This window comes from Pelodiscus sinensis, chromosome 3 (genome assembly GCF_052426305.1).
Source record: "Pelodiscus sinensis isolate ZL-2025 chromosome 3, ASM5242630v1, whole genome shotgun sequence".
In the NCBI taxonomy this organism is placed as follows: Eukaryota; Metazoa; Chordata; order Testudines; family Trionychidae; genus Pelodiscus; species Pelodiscus sinensis.
The window spans coordinates 105,221,911-105,239,162 of record NC_143054.1 but is presented as its reverse complement, the minus strand read 5'-3'; the positions used below and the strand labels follow the sequence as shown (position 1 = coordinate 105,239,162).

Here is a 17,252-nt window from a genome sequence, read left to right as displayed (position 1 = left end):
TTTTTTTTTTTTTTCCTGTGGTAAGACTGCATAATGTGAAAATAATTATAAGCATCCTGGGAGGAAAAAAAGGAGAAGAGGGAGGAACTGCAAAGAAAACATGAATTTCATGTTTAATGTGGAGAAAAGTAAAATGCAAACAACATTGCGAAAGCAATAAATGTTAGTAGTTCTTTTTTTAGGTATTCTCTTTAAGGGTGCAATTAACCCCTTCAAACACATAGTCCAAGTATTTGGACTTTGTACATGGTGTTGAGTGAGGAAGGAGAAACAGTGAGAGAGCCCAGTTCACCCACAGAATATATTGGTGGGCTGTGGCCACAAAATCAGCTCTCTCAATGGCTGCTGCCTCTTGGCTCTGCAGTTTTGGGCCACTGGATAGTGTAATTATGTATATTGGGGCCTGTCTAGTCAACCCCAGAACTGGCATATTCAGAGCCTTTTTTGGAAAAATGCTATGCTCTCCACCAGATAGGATGTGCAAAGTTTCCCAGCATGATGTTCCTTTGGTGCTCTCCCCTCTGTAACAGGCTTCAGAGATGTAAAAGACCTTTTGTGGGCCCTTCAGATTTGTGTGAATTTCACCTTCACCATGAGCATCACTATAGAAGGCTAGATCCTTTAATGCTACTTAGTGCTAACCTACTGTAAACACTAAGCTTCTGTCATGTCCAACTTCCTGGTCCTCACATTGGGAATCTTTAGAGCTAAAAGTCTGAGCTGCTACAGATTCAAGGCATTGTAGCTGTGGGCTATAACAGCTCACATCCATTATGGTAAGGTGAGAGAGTAGTTTTCACCACTCTCCACTGGGTAACATTTCCACCACAAAAGATATAACAAAATAACAAGCCAACCTGGTTTCCCCTCTACACTTGTGGTGTGGGAAGTAAGGGTATGTCTACACTACCCCGCTAGTTTGAACTAGCGGGGGTAATGTAGTCATCCGCACTTGCAAATGAAGCCCGGGATTTGAATTTCCTGGGCTTCATTTGCATGAAGCCGGCCGGCGCCATTTTTAAATGCCGGCTAGTTCGGACTCCGTGCCGCACGGCTACACGCGGCACGGACTAGCTAGTTCGGATTAGGCTTCCTAATCCGAACTAGCTGTACACCTCGTTCCATCCCGGGCTTCATTTGCATCCCGTTCAAATCCTGGGCTTCATTTGCAAGTGCGGATGACTACATTACCCCCGCTAGTTCGAACTAGCGGGGTAGTGTAGACATACCCTAAGACTGTTATCCAGGATTGGGTAACACTTTACAGAGTTACAATAAGAATAATTAGCAGAAGATCTCCAGGGGGTACTTCCATAAACTACAGCTGATCACTTTTAATCCAGTTACCAAAGTGCCCACAATTTCTATTCAAAGCAGATGAAATCATAATCCTAGGCAACAAAGACAATTTAAGTAAAAAGTAGTTTTAAAAATACAGATAACCACTTTCCCTTCCCAGTTTTTGTTAACTTTGTGCTTCCATAGAAACAAACTGCTGTACCCCAGCTTCCTAAAATTTCTAGTCAAACTAATTATTTGCCCTCCTTGACTTCCAAACCTTTCTCAGTACTCTACAATATGGTTGCTAATCCTGGCTAAAGAGGACTGGTCACAGTTCCTCCTGGGATCCCTCCGCAGCTGGAAAAAGCTCTACCTGTTATTGCACTTAGCCCTCTTTGGCTACGTCTACACTGCACATTTATTTCAGATTAAGCTATTCTGAAATAGTTATTCTGAAATAGCTTATTTCAAAATAGCACGTCTACACTGCAGAGACTCCTCAAAATTAGTCCAAGGCAGCCTTCCATAATGTAGACGTGCTGTTTCAATTTAGAGCCCCAGGAGGCACTGGAGAGGCATAAGTTAGAAGAGCCCTGGTGGGGCTATTTTGAAATAGCAGACGTGGAGTATCTACACAGCCCCTATTCCAAAATAACTATTTTGTAGAATGCACAGCAAAGTTATTTCAGAATAACAGCCATTATGCGAGCATCTACACAGCCATAGCGTTAATTTGAAATAATTTCAAAATAACAGGAGGCTTATTCCGACTTCTGTAAACTTCATTCTATGAAGAATAATGCCTATTCCAAAATAGTTATTTTGGAATATGGGCTGTGTAGACACTCCACTTCTGCTATTTCAAAATAGTCCCTTACCAGGGCCTTTCTAACTTATTCCTCCCCAGTGCCTGCTGGGGCTTTAAATCAAAATAGCATGTCTACATTAGGGAAGCCTGCCTTGGACTAATTTTGAGGGTTCCCTGCAGTTTACAGAATAAGTTAGAATAAGCCTCCCATTATTTTGAAATTATTTTGAAATAACATACTTGCTGTGCAGAGACTTGCATAGTTATTTTTGAATAATGTCCATTATTGTGAAATAATTTTGCTGTGTAGACACACTCTTTGAGTAAGGACTAAACTACCTGCTACTGCTGGGGAGAATTCCCTTCTTATACCATCTCTCAGGGTATGTCTAAACTACATCCCTCTGTTGAAAGAGGGATGTAAAATAGGCAAATCGAAAGTGCAAATGAAGCAGGGATTGAAATATCCAGCACTGCATTTGCATAATGGCATCCGAGCGCTTTTTTGAAAAAGGGTTTTTTGAAAATAAAAGCACTGTCTAGATGTAGTTCTTTTGAAAGAAAAAGCTCCTCATTGAGGAGTACGGAATCTTTTGAAAAAGGTTTTTTTTCTGAAAGAACCGTGTCTAGATATTTAAATCCCTGCTTCATTTGCACTTTCGATTTGCCTATTTTACATCCCTCTTTCAACAGAGAGATGTAGTTTAGACATACCCTCAGAGTACTCATAACCTTGTCTCCCCTCCTACTGCTTCAGTGCCAGAAGAGAATCAGATTCTAAAACCAGAAGGGGTCATTGTGATCTTCTAGTCTAGAGGCTCTCAACCTTTCCAGACTACTGCATGCTTTTCAGGAGTTTGATTTGTCCTGAGTACCACAGGTTTCACCTCACTTAACTACTTGCTTACAGAATCAGACATAAAAAATAAAAATGTCACGGCATACTATTACTGTAAATAGCTTACCTTTTCATTTTTACAATATAATTATAAAATAAATCAATTGGAATAGAATTATTGTACTTGTATGTCAGTGCGTAGTATATAGAGCTGTGAAAATAAGTACATTATTTGTACTGACTTTGCTAGTGTTTTTAGGTAGCCTGTTATAAAATTAGACATAACTAAATGAATTGATATACCCTAGAAGACCATGTGTACCCTCGGGGTATATCTACCCTGGTTGAGAACCACTGATCTAGTCTTATCTCCTGTATAAAACAGACCATAGAACTTCCCCAAAATAATTGTTAGAAGTTCTATGGTCTGTGTTATACAGCAGCTCAGAGGTTGAGAATCAGAGGTTGAGAATCTACCAGGATACTTCATAAATTGTCCCAAAAGTTAATCCCACTCACTGTTAAGAATTTGCATCTGATTTCCAGTCTGAATTTGTCTAGCTTCATCTTCTAGTCACTGGATTATGTTATACTTTTCTCTGCTAGACTGAAGAGCCCATTGTTGAATATTTGGTCTCCATGTAGTTATTTACAGACAGTAATCAAGTCACTCCTTAATCTTCTCTTTGTTAAGCTCTTTAAGGGAAGAGACAGAGCTCATCTGCTGTTGCACTGAGTGGGAGTTCTGAAGCCTTCCTCACTGCTGGCTATCTAGTCCAGAGTTTGAAGACCTGGAAATTGGAGAGAGGTTGGTGCCTTGTTCTCCAATAATTCCTCACAACTCCAAAGTAGGTAGGAGGCCACTCCTCCCTGTGACACACACCACCTAAGGGCCTCTTCCAAAAGTCAGGAGAAAACCTCTCAAATCCATCCGTTCTGCCTCACCTCAAATCCACCAGCCCCTCCTCACGCAACCCAGCCCAACCCAGTGCTTCTCAATTCATCACGCTTCCCCTCTTCCCAGTATCATGGAGGCTCCTATAGGTAGCTTTCCTATGTGACAGCTGCAGTGATGATGGTGAGAGTGGCATGTATGACATTTTATGGTCTCTGGCAGTGGAATAGCTAGTTGAGTATCCAGTCATCTCTGGTGACAGACTACATGGTAGGTTGGAAATTGGAGGTTTTTTTGGTTCTTCGGGTGAATTTCCACATGAGTACTGGAGGTGTCACTCATATGGCATTTAAAAGTATACAGTGTAATTGTTTATTTAACATTCAGAGAGGAGTATTTACCCTGAGAATAATATGTGGCAGCTACATATTATAAATCTGGTAGCAAACAACCCTTACCTATAAAAGTCTCCCTTGGTTTATAATGTAACAATTGAATGGCATGTTATGTACAGTTGTAGTATCCTGCCATCTTGTCCCTATGCTTGGGCGTTGGGATGTAACCTTGTTTTAGAACTTTTTGGAGTTCTCACTGTGGTCAGATGAGTTTTTTCAAATTTTGCTTGTAATATTTATAAGGCCTAATGTTCCCATCTGTAGTTCTCTAGCCCGTGTCTCTAGCTTTCTTAACAAGTCTTAATATTCATTGTGATGTTATTTAAAAAAACAAAACAAAGACAATTTAAATGCAAATAACTGTTCAATTAGAATGCATTTGAATGACATTAACGAACCATTTCCATCCTCTTCACATACCACAGATTCTGTATGTATTACCTCCAGAGTTCCTGGTTCTTCCTGTCCAGCAGAGACTTTCAGTCATTTTCATGTTATGTGCTAGCCCTAGCCTACACAGCCAACTGTCAGACAGAATAAATTAATTTCCACTTACTTGATTTTCATCTTCAAGGGCATGTTTCTAATGTGTACCCAATGGATTACCTCTAAAGGATTTCAGGCAGTAGGTTCACAGCTCATTATTTGGGAAGTTTAGATTTTGAATTAACCACTGTGATTAACTTAGCACAAAGATGAAATAAGACATCTCATTAGCAATGTCCAAGTCAGCTGAACTAATTAAAGTTCAGCTGTAGTGGCATTGTCCAACGTTGTAAGGCATTTTAACTTAAAGGTGTTAATGGTAGCCTCGCTCCCATTGTGAAGCACTAATATTAGAATTCCTGGTTCCTCATGCCAAAAGATTGATGGCTCATTGCTATCTGGCTTAGTTATGTAGTCTGTTGTACCTCTCACTCATGATCATTAGTTCTAATTCAAAACAAATTTGAATGCTGGCAATACGATGAAGACATATGTAGCAAGTAATTGGTGGCAACTAATGCACTGAGCAGAGTTCTGTAATTAGAGCATTTAAATATTAATTTTCAGAGAAGCCATCTTCATGACTAGCTCATCAGATCATTTGGCATGAGCCCACTGGACCTGATTCTTCTTTCACCCTAGCTTTTCAGCAGTGACATGCCATTTACTTCAGTGGAGCTTCACCTGGTTTATACTGGTGAAAGTGAGGAAAAACTCAGGTCTCCAAGGACCAAATTCTGTTTTCTGCTGTAGATAGAATGCAAGCATCTTCTGACAGCCAAAGGGACCTAAGCATGAATGTTTCACAGGGCTAACTTTGGACTTCAAGTCCTATAAGGCACTGGTGTGTGTATAAATAACCACCTGGACCTCAGATTTTCTTAACTTGGATGCACAAACATGAAATGCAGCCTTATGTTAAAGTGATGGGAAAGAGAATGCTTCATTTTTTAATGTGAAGGATGGTCATATATTTAAAGCCATGTATGACCATGGCTAGTTGTGCCAGGATATTCCCAGAACAGAAGACAGAATCAAAGTAGTGTATTCTATCATATATCATTTTATAGGGTTGATCTCATGAGACTTTAACATAACCTTATATAGCTATAAAGAAACTAAGGGATTTATTTTGTTTTGTTTATTTTACTTGTAGGGCCAAATTCACTTACATCACAAATAGGAATATGTCAACTGAATTTAGGGGAGTGTGCTCTGTGCAGTTGAGGGCTAATTTGACTTTTTAAAAAATATTTGGTCATATCCGTAGGTCCAGGTGAGTTATAATTGGCACAAAGGAGCAAAGATGGCTTAAATCCACCTTTTCATTTCCTCTTTTCATGGAGGAAGCCAGGTTCAGGCTGTGACATAAAACAGCATAGCCTCTGAGATGCTTCAATTTATGCCATCAGTTATTTATGCCTTAGTGGTAATTCCATCTACCCAGGATGACTGGAGCACGCTACACTCCTTGATGCATCTACCAAATACAGGATGAGGGAGTGGTATGAAAGAGAATCTGTAGCCACCTTGTGAAGGCAATATTTCAACATTTTTGCATCGTTGGAGCAGTGGGGGGCTGCAGATTTGGCCTATGGATGTAATTTAAAATAGTAAACAGGAGGACTTTGTTTCCATTTCTGGGATTTTCTAACAAATTTTTCCTTGCCTCTAATCAGTATAGGTTGAGGGTGCTGTGCATCTGCAGGCGTTGTTTAGCATCTTGATGTCAGCAAATCTTCATATCTCAGTTATCAGCACAGTATTCTTTGTATCTCTTAGTCTTTGTTTTCATTTGATTCCATTGTTAACTAAAGGTTGATTTGCTTAATGCCTTTTCACATTGCAAATCAGCGAACCAGCCTCTCTGATGCTATATGTCATACATAAATTTGTAAACAGTGAATAAGTAAGAGCTTATTAAGCATATCACCTCACATTTAAGGACTTCAGAATTTAGTAGACTGATAAACAATGGTGTTCTGCAGTGATAAAAACAGGTGTTTCCCTTCCAGTTGCCAAGTCTGCTCCCATCTGAGAATCCTAGATGATAGTTCATATTACATCTAAGAAGAAAAATTTCCAGCTCTTAATTACTTTACATCAGACTGCTGCACATAATGGGGGGGGGGGGGAGGGAACATTGGATATACCTTGTCATTTTTTAAAAATTCTCCTAATTTTAAAACTCTGCAGTTGAATTTATAAACTGTATATCATGGAGTAAACTAAGATGAATTTCTAATCACCAAATTTCTTCTGCTTGTGGCATTAGATAAAAGTAAACTGTTCTGGAGCGTAAGTAGCCTTAACAAGGCTGCTGCTATGTCATTACAGCAGTCTGTGTTTTCCGTATTAATCAGCTTTTTCCTGTGTAGGCTTCTGCTCAGTTTATAGCCATTTTGTGTGTCTTTATTGATAAAATTGATGTTATCATGCCTGTTAGATCAGTTTTCACTGAATAGATCATACTGCCTGCAAATCCTTGTATCTTCTTCTCTTAAGCCAGTTAGTAGTGCTTCTCCTCATTCGGTCAGTAGTTCAGTACATCTGGCTGCTTTCACTCAATCCTATTCAAATCAAGCCTCTCATTGTAAAACTTGATGTGACTTGGCTTCTGTGGTGAACTTTATCAGTAACAAGTCACTAACAGAATTGGTCTGGTCTTCAGGGTAAACAACTGCAGCTTTGAAAAAGCCATGTGCCTCAATCTGCCAATTCTACACCACTGTTTCATCAGATAAGGAGTGATTTTGATGTTTTTTTCCCTGCTGGGGTAGCACTGCAACTGGCAACTGGAAGTCATAGGATCCTGCTGCCTGAGCCATTTCCTAGAACTTTGATGGCACAGGCAGCAGGATATAAGTAGAAAGCAGCCAGATGCAGTCCACAGGCTCGATCAAAGTGTTCATCGGGCCAGTTCTGGCCCCGGGCCATATCTTGCCCAGCTCTGGTTTACCTCCTTTTCTTGTGAAAAATGTTGACAGAACCTTGGAGACTGAATTCCTCTACAAATCCACAGAATAGGTGTAGTGCAGGCAGTGGCATTCCCAGTCAAAGCACAGCACAGAGTATTCCAGTTCTCAACTGGAGAAAGAGCACATTTAACTGTGAAAAAGTAAATCAGTCACCAACTCTCTCAATCCAGAGTCTTTCTAAATCTGTTGGGTATTAGGAATTATATTTTCGAATAGAATTGCAATAATAAGCAACAGAAGTAGATGATTAGTAGTGGAAGCCTAATCACTGGAATAATTTAAAACTAAGCTGGATAAAATAAGAAAAAATATACCATAAGGGACAGGTTTTACTGAGATGGACATGGAATAGACCCAATAGATTTAGCTATACTAATATAAATCTGTAATAATTTCATTAACAGTACTGAAGTTACTCAGGTTATACAAAGATATAAGTGAGATCATAATATGGCACTGTAGATCTAAGTCATCTGGTCTCCATGATTCTGTGCTACAGTATAATTTGATTAACAGAGTAAAATGAACCATAGACCATTTAATTTGTGAGAAGAAAGTGAAACTAATTTATTAGCTTCTTTTGCATTTTAGTCATATGGGTCTGGAAAGATTGAAACATTTCCAAAAACAGTGTGCTCCATATAGTTTAGGATAAGTTGTTCAAAAGCCCTCACTGTTGACCTAACTCTACTGCCCCTGAAGTCATTATTAAAAATCCAACATAGCCCAGCAGATTAGGTTATTACCTAAGTAATATTTCTAGTTTGCTTGGAATATGCCCTCCATCATCATCATCGTCATTGTCCTGATAAGCTGCAAGGACCCTCTGGACACTAAATACTGTTATTCTCACATAGGTTTTTAAGGAGATTGAACTTGGAAGGCACAGAAGCAGCAAGAACAAATAGGTACACAGGTGGGAAGATTCATAAGAACAACTGCATATATGTACGTTAAAAAAGGTCACCACAAAGGTGTGGGTGAGCATGTTGTTGTGATGTTACACATTGGTGTGATATGACATAAGAACACTGAAGTCACTAGGTAGAGGGGAAAGATAGGATAGCAGAGTTTTGCAATGCCAATCAAGGAAGGAATCAGAAATACACCCTGAACTGAAGCTCTGAGCAGCAGGTAGCACTGAGCACCCCTGACTTTTGTAAAGGACGTAAAGTATGTGTGTGGCATGAGTGTTTGCAGAGTTGCTGTAGCTGTGCTAGTCACAGGATATCAGAGAACCAAGCTGGGTGTGGTATCAATTATTAGACCAGCTTCTGTTAGTGAAAGCTTGTCTCTCTCACCAACAGAAGTTGGTTCAATAAATATCAGGAGTGCAGAGCTGGCAGAGGGAAGACTCCATGCATATCTAGGCACTGCGGAAATCTGGTGTAATTCAGACTTGATTACTTGTATTCCTTTTCTTGGAATATAAAACAGTTTTTTTCTTTTGCGGGACGTATTGCATCCTTAGCCCCTTGGGGAATAAAAGCCTTGTGAGAGAGCCTATTCAACCTAAAGTCTGATGGGGTGTCTGTGTCTGAGTTGGGATGTGACCACATCTTCTGAATGCCTATGTAGTGTTTTAGTCTTAGTAACACAGAGTGCACAGGTACATCAAATAAGAAAGGGCCATTTTTACACAGAGATTAGGTGGGCGAGGCAAAATCTTTTATTGGACCATCTTCTGCTTGTGAAAGATATGAGCTTTTGAGCTACACTGAGTTGGTGTCTCAGCAATGGGAGTTGGTCTAATAAAAGATATTTCCTCTCCTACATAATCTCTCTAATGCCCTTGGACCACTGACATATTCTACTTATAATTCCACTTTAAAAAGTGTGTCATTTTATTTTGACTCATTGATTTTTAGGAAAAGAACAGGATTAATGGTTGAAATGATCTTACATTTACATAGGCCCTTTAATCTGTAAATGTTTTTCAAACTATATGGAAGAGTTATTTTAATAATTGAAATGTAATCACTTCTAGAGCTGCAAGGCAACAACTGTTGAACAGCTCAAGTACTACCCCAATCCAATAGGAAACACATTTTTTTAAAGCATAGTTGTAGGCAAGAGAAGTTAAACTATGAAAAGATCACCCGCTAGCATTACAATTATTTAACTTTCATTATCTATCAAACAGTGAAACGGTCGTGAGAAATATGAGGCATAAATATATAGAATACAATTACTGAACTGTTCATCAATTTCTGCAGATTGTATTTGAACTAAAACCCTTTTTTATGTGAAGAGAAAATAAAGGAGTGAACCTGATAAAACCAAATGAAAGCCCAGGCATCTAAGAAAGAAATAATCATAATTAGATCTCTTAAATAAATTGGCTAAATAAACAAATCTGCTTAGTGTCATTGTACAGAGCATGTTATCTATAATGAATGTTACCCTGATAAAAGAACAATTAAACCCAATTAAGTAATACATGCACTGTATACCAAGCCTTTATAGCCGTTACTGGTAAACTGAGGAGAAAAGCCCAGAAGCCAAGCCCTAATCCTGTTTATGTTAGTGGCAAAACTCCTGAAACTGGTATCGAGGAACCAGTTCATAAGAGTTAACTGATCTAAATCCAGGCAGGTGACACCCCTAGTCTTGCTTATGTGCTGTGTTCTGCCATTTTTCTCCATTCCATTGAATATGGTGATGTTCAATGGTAAAGCCACTAGACAATTCACCAATTGTGAACTGAGGTACAATAGGGATTCTAGAAGGTCCAGAAGTTCTGATGGAAAGTTTCAAAGCTTTTGGTAGATAATCTGGCTATAGAATATGATGCAAGTATAGCTTTTCATCTATACATATAGGCTATGTCTACACTGGCATGATTTTCCGAAAATGCTTTTAATGGAAAACTTTTCCGTTAAAAGCATTTTCGGAAAAGCACGTCTACATTGGCAGGATGCTTTTCCGCAAAAGCACTTTTTGCGGAAAAGCGTCTGTGGCCAATCTAGACGCGCTTTTCCGCAAAAAAGCCCCGATTGCCATTTTCGTGATCGGGGCTTTTTTGCGGAAAACAGTGCTGTGCTGTCTACACTGGCCCTTTTGCGCAAAAGTCTTTCGGAAAAAGACTTTTGCCCAAATGGGAGCAGCATAGTATTTCCAAAAAAGCACTGACGATCTTACATGAGATCGTCAGTGCTTTTCCGGAAATTCAAGTGGTCAGTGTAGACAGCTGGCAAGTTTTTCCGGAAAAGCGGCTGATTTTCTGGAAAAACTTGCCAGTCTAGACACAGCCATACTGGCTAAGGATAGGAAAAGATTTCGAAAGTAGCTTTTTCTCTGTTGCCCAATTTATATATTGCATCATTGACCTAAGGGTTCTAGTACCCCCTGGTTAAATCATCTACTAGAGTCTATACTATCCCCTGGAAGAGATGATAAATCTGTATATTAGTTGATCATACAAAATTGGGGGTTTATCATAAGAATGTACTGAACTCTCAGAAAAAACTGTGAAGAAAAATACCAACTGCTCTTGTCTTCAGAGTACACATTTGTTTTCTTATCCTGTACTATCAAATGTTGTGGCCCAGGCATATTCAGTGCAACTTGATATGGGGAGAGGAGATATAAAAGTGGCATTAAGCCACCGTTTTGCTCTCTCCATCATAGGATGATCCAGGCAATGATCTGTTCCTTATTGAAAATTACAGAAGTCTGAGCAACTGGCTTTCTGGTTGGGAGCTGTAACAATTCATGTTGTCTATGGATTGGCACAAAGTGGGACCTGTCACACACACTCACCAGTGGAATATACTTACTTTCATCATAGATTGAAACAGCTCATGGAAGCTTCCTCTTAAAGATGCCATATTATTTAGTTGTGAATAACTAAGGGCCTGATTTTCAAAATTATATGTGCAACTGTGTGCCTATTTTGCATGGGTGTTGACTGTGACTACATGTGCAAATTAGAAATTTGTACATGCCAAAGACTACTTAAATGTATTTAAACATGTAAATAATCTATTGGGAATGCAATCACATTAACTTCATGTGCAAATAGGGCACCCACTTCTGAAAGCAAGCCCCTCCGTGTTTCCATTTGTGTACCAAAGCTTGCTAAAGCGTATAATAGTTTTATGATCACTAGAGATGGGAAAACCACAGAAGGTTCAGAGGTTTGGTTTAGCTAAATACCAAAAGGTGCAGATGTTCTTACAAATTATCCAATCCTCTAGTATTTTCCTCACAGAATTTCTGGTTCTTCCAGGATCAACACACACAGTTCATATTTCTGAAACTGGTTCTGTCTGGACTCCAGATATTGCATAGGCAGGCGGGGAAGAAGTATTCCAGACTCTTTTGACCACAGAAAGTATGGTTTAGGCTGATGGTGGCTCACCCAGATCTGATTTGCCCACGGCGATAGTACTAGCTATAAAACAGCAAGTGTTATATGGCTTATATTTTGTACGGTAACATTCCACATTTGAGTTTTGTGAATCTCTTTCTGCACAGAGATTGTGTGAGTCTTCTGGGTTTCCCTATCCTCATCAGTGCTGCTAATAGGCTTCAGCTGTAGCAGTGAATGACTAGTGCCTCAGAGACCTGTGCTACTAATTATGCCATGGTTTTGCTGGGGCTCCAGTCTACACAGGCAAAGTGAGTTTAGCCATGTGTGCTGAGTTTACAGTTTGGTTCTTAAAATACAGATTGAACCTCTGTGGACCAGAGAACCCCAGCCGTGGAAGTTGCCCATGGCTGGCAACTCTCAGGCCCAGTGGCCTGGGGCATGGATCCTAGCCCAAAGTCCCCTGGTGGGAGGGGCCAGGGAGCCTCATCAGCGGCTGGTGGCACGGAGCCCTGTTGGCCGGAGTGAGGCCAGCAGCTGGAGAGAAGTCTCACTGGCTGAGGGCAAGGAGTGCCACTGGTGACTAGAGAGCAGAGCCCTCCCAGCAGGCTGGGGGGCAGCAGAGCCCAGCAGGCAGTCTGGGGGCAATGCACTGGTTGGGGCCATGGCCAGTAGGGGAATCCCATGAGAAGCCTAGGCCTGACCTCCCTTGGTCCTGCAAACTCCCTTGTCCAGGACTGCTCAGGTCCTAAGGATGCCGGACCAGGGAGGTCCAAACTATGCAGCATTTTAAACATTTTACTGGTTAAATTGTACTGAAACAAGAAGTATGTGATATGAAACGGGTGTGTTTAACAGTGCATCTCATATGCTGATGTTATCCAAGTATGTTAGAACCAGCGTGCCTTTTAATCTGACAGAATGTGTGAGTTTTGTGCAGGGGTGGGTGAGTTCCTTTGCTGCAAGTACTTAATGAGCTCTGCTAAGTTTTTGTGTTTCAACGCTAGGATTCTGCCAAACATCTGGCTGGGAAGCTGTCCTCGGCAAGTGGAGCATGTGACTATCAAGCTAAAACAAGAATTGGGTGTTACAGCTGTAATGAACTTCCAGACCGAGTGGGATGTCATTCAGAATTCCTGGGGCTGCAACCGCTATCCAGAACCCATGAGCCCAGAGATCCTTATGAAACTGTATAAAGAGGAAGGTCTTGCTTATGTCTGGATGCCAACCCCAGACATGAGCACTGAAGGTAATATTCAAATGTGTCTTACAACTGGATAAGTAATAAACCTTTCAGTGATGTGACTACATTATTTTAAAGTGTTTTTTTCCTGAATAGCTTTAGTTTTTTATTATAGGGTTCGTCCACAAAGCAGCCTAAACTTGAAATAAGATACACAATTTGTGTAGTGCAAATTTGTGTATCTTAGTTTGAAACTAGTTTGAAATAGCTTATTTTGAAATTTGGCACATCTGCACTGTGCCAAATTTCGAAATAAGGTGCTATTTCAAGCCATCCTTTATCCCTCGTACAATGAGGTTTGCCAGGATGGTGAAATAGCATGTCCATTATTTTGAAAAATATTTTGAAACAATGGGCAGCTTGTGTAGACATAGAGTAGCTATTTCGGAATACTTCCTGTATCCCGAAATAGCTGTGCAATGTAGACATACCTATAGTAAGTGGTAACTTTGTGGTGTTGCTCCTAATGGATTCAGTACCCTTTGTCATACACAGAACTCATTCAAACTATTTCTGATACAGATCTTCCTCTCTCAGGATATCTCTATTCCCTCCAAAAATTGGTGACTGCTTGAAAACCTTTTCTTTCAGCATTAATTTAGTGAGAATGCAAATGTAGCAGGTTGATGGTCATTGGCTTACACATCAGCATTCTGAAATTGCTATAATTCTGGTTTTAACCAAAGAGGCAGTGCTAGGTAACCTACTTTGGCTCCCTCACAACACAACTCTCCCTTTTGCAGTCATGTGCCACTACTGAGCTGCTGTATTGTTACATAATCATTTTGAAGTACCGCCATTGTTACTGGTCAGTGGGAGCTGGAAACCCTGGCTTCCCCTACACTTAGGGTACATCTAGACTATTTTTTTTCCAAAAGGAGATATGCAAATTTGGTGCTAATTTGCATATCTTCTGATTGCGTTTTTGAAAGCGGTTTTTTTGAAAGTGAAAGGTTTCTGGACATGTTTTCCGAAAAAACCCCACATCCAGACTATTTCACTTTCAAAAAACCCACTTTTGAAAAAGCAATCAGAAGAAGATATGCAAATTAGCATCCAATTTGAATATCTCCTTCAAAAAAATGTAGTCTAGACTTACCCATAGGAGCTGGAGGAGTGACATGCTGCTGCTTCCAGGAGCCATGGTGAGCCAAAGCAGGCAGGGAGACTGCCCTAGCACTACTGCACTGACAACTGGACTCTTAACCCAGTCAGTGGTGCTGATTGGAGTCACCAGGGTCCCTTTCCAACAGTGCATTCCAGTCAAAAACCAGACACCTGTGAACCCTAGTTTCATAAGCAAGTAATTTTTAAGTGAAATGAAATTTGGGGTATGCAAGACAAATCAGACTCCTTAAAAGGATACAGGAATCTGGTAAGGTTGAGAACCACTGTTTCATTACACACATTTTGTGCATAACATCATTTGTTACCAAAGAAGTCCTAGGTCCAAGTTATATGTACTTTTGTATTACCTGGGCCTAATACTTAGGAAATGTGAGGGTTGGAAATGATTTGAGAAAACTGACACTGTTAGTTTCACAGATTGGCCATGATTTTCAACAAAGATTGTGGATTTTGTGTGCCTAACCAGAGACAGGGCCTAATTTTTAGGAGGTGCTTTGCTCCCACCCTTTTAAAACTGAGCCTCTTTAAGGCATCGTATTGTGGACTTTTGGAAATCTCAGGCCCTACCCTGTGCAAAAAGTACTTAATTTCTGACAGTGCAGACAGGCCCAGCCAAAGAGTGTGCAGGGGACCCAAGGCAGCATGCTGAGCTGCATGGCCATGTGGTTCCCGTCTGGGTGGATGGGGCGGGGAGCTGGGCAGCACGGGGCCCTGAATGCACGGAGAGAGAAGAGAAACTAGCTTTAATAGATTTCTCTTTGCCTGCCACTATGATTTCACAGTGCAGCAGAATACAGAGATATATATTTAACAGTGATCCTTCCTTCCTTGAGTTCATGGGAACATGCCCTGTTTTTAATCCTAGGAAGAATACAGATGTTACCTCAGGCTGTCTGTCTCCTGCACGGGCTACTAGAGAATGGTCATGTCGTCTATGTGCATTGCAATGCTGGTGTCGGCAGGTCCACAGCCGCTATCTGTGGCTGGCTAAAGTATGTGATGGGATGGAATCTGAGGAAAGTGCAATACTTTGTGGCTTCCAGGAGACCCGCTGTCTACATAGATGAAGAAGCTCTGGTTCGCGCTGAAGATGATTTTTATCAGAAATTTGGACCGCTTCGCTACTCATGCAGACAGTAGTGGTAGAAAAGCTGACTGGAGCAGGGGAGATGTTTGCAGTGTTGCCAACCCTAAGCATTCAAAATTCCTAAGTTGAACTGCCCAGATTTGTTGCTTGGGGAGAGAGTGTGTGTGAAAAATCATGAGGTTTGAAAACAATTAATGTCTTTTTATTTGCCTTGCGGGGAGGGGGTCTTGTTTTCAAATTTTTCTCTGCAGCAAGGTGGGCTAGGAACTTATTGTTCAAAATGAAAGCTGAGATTCTCATGTAGTCATGGGACTCCGGGAGCTGAGGAAAATCTCACAGGATACAAGCATGAGGAATGGCAAGACTGGCAGGAAGAAGGCGGAAGCATTCAGGAGTACTATATACAGAAATAGAAATCAGTGGTGTGGGTTTTGTATTTTTCTGGCTTAGACAGACAGGGATGTTGGCCATTTTAGGTAGAGCCTTCTGTTTTGGTGTGTTTACAAAGACATTTATAATGAAATGGCCTTATTGGCCTGAGGGCGGGGGAGCATGCAAAGTCTCTCACTCCCTGCCCCTGCCTTGCCAGGGGCGTGTGGTGCCTAGAGAGATCTGCCAGCTGGTGGGGGGAGGAGACTCTGTGCGCTCCCCAGCCTCCAGGTTGCGATTAGTCTGGTAGGGCAGCCATGGGCTGGATCAACTGGCTGGGTGGGCCAGATTCAGTGTGCAGACCCTATCTTACCCACTTCGACCTTAATTATAAGGAAACTCTAATAGTGGAGACTTGTTAGTGATCAGACTGTTACAATATTCTAGGCAGTATTCAGGGAGAATGTCCATCATGATATATTTTGCTTTATTTTCTGCCCCAATGCCTCCAGATGGGAAAAAGCCACTGAAAGTTATTGTAAGTTTATTTATCTGACCACTACTTTATTTCTGTTTTGAAAGAATGTATGTCTTGTTAGATACTGGGTGGAACTATAGCCTGTTAAATAAAAGCCTGATGACACTTCCATAAGTGGGTGTTTTCTCATGTGTTTGGCTCATATGTTCGTTATCTGTACATAAGAGGAGACAGTAGCCATTTGAAACATTTGTTTATTTCTTGACTCCCATGGTCTGAATGGAACAACAATGTTTTGTATCTGTGTGCCTGCCTTTGTGAACCAAAAGGTTTTGATGATGCCCAACCTATTCTCAGAGCACAAGAGTGCCCTGGACAAGCAGTGGTGTAATGGGGTAACTCACACCTGACTCCCAGTTCCTCCTCCTTTTCCTATTTGATCTTAGGAGGTAAGTATTTAACACTTGCCTATACCAGAAGTAAATTACACCTTACCCAGGATGACTTAGCTATGGTTTCCAGTGAGTAAGGGATTTGGGTCAATTCTTTGCTACTTCCCCTCCCATTCTCTGTCTTTTCAATATCTCTGAGAACTTCTTGGATTTGATTCAGTATCCAAATATAGAAAACTTATCAACAGAATTCTTATGAAGTTTGCAAAAACAACGAGAAGTCTTTATAGTCTAACAGATTAATTAGAGCATAAGCTTTTGTGGGCAAAGACCTACTTTGTCAGATGCATGAGAAACAAAAATCTGCTATAGTTCTGTGTGGGTGCTTTTGAAACTGCAGGCTTAAAGGATATTCCATGGATCCCTTCAGTATAGCTGGGTAGGATACACCTAGTACTGTTTTCAGTGGTTACATTCATAGTTGTTGCATGCTAAGGATAATTGAATTCTGTACTTCAGAGCATCCACTCTTTGGCAGAAGGAGCCAGGCAGGAATTCTTCA

General features: G+C 40.7%; 1 protein-coding gene across 1 annotated transcript in view; it reads left to right on the top strand.

Annotated features, from left to right (window-relative positions):
- EPM2A (EPM2A glucan phosphatase, laforin) overlaps nucleotides 1-16,487 on the top strand; it is a 57,385-nt gene extending 40,898 nt beyond the window's left edge. Inside the window, exons 3-4 of the mRNA XM_075924371.2 lie at nucleotides 13,001-13,242; nucleotides 15,230-16,487. Of these exons, the coding sequence (XP_075780486.1) occupies nucleotides 13,001-13,242; nucleotides 15,230-15,504 (517 nt within the window). The 3' untranslated portion in view covers nucleotides 15,505-16,487. The remainder of the gene's footprint in view (nucleotides 1-13,000; nucleotides 13,243-15,229) is intronic.
- The last annotated feature ends 765 nt before the right edge of the window (nucleotides 16,488-17,252 follow it).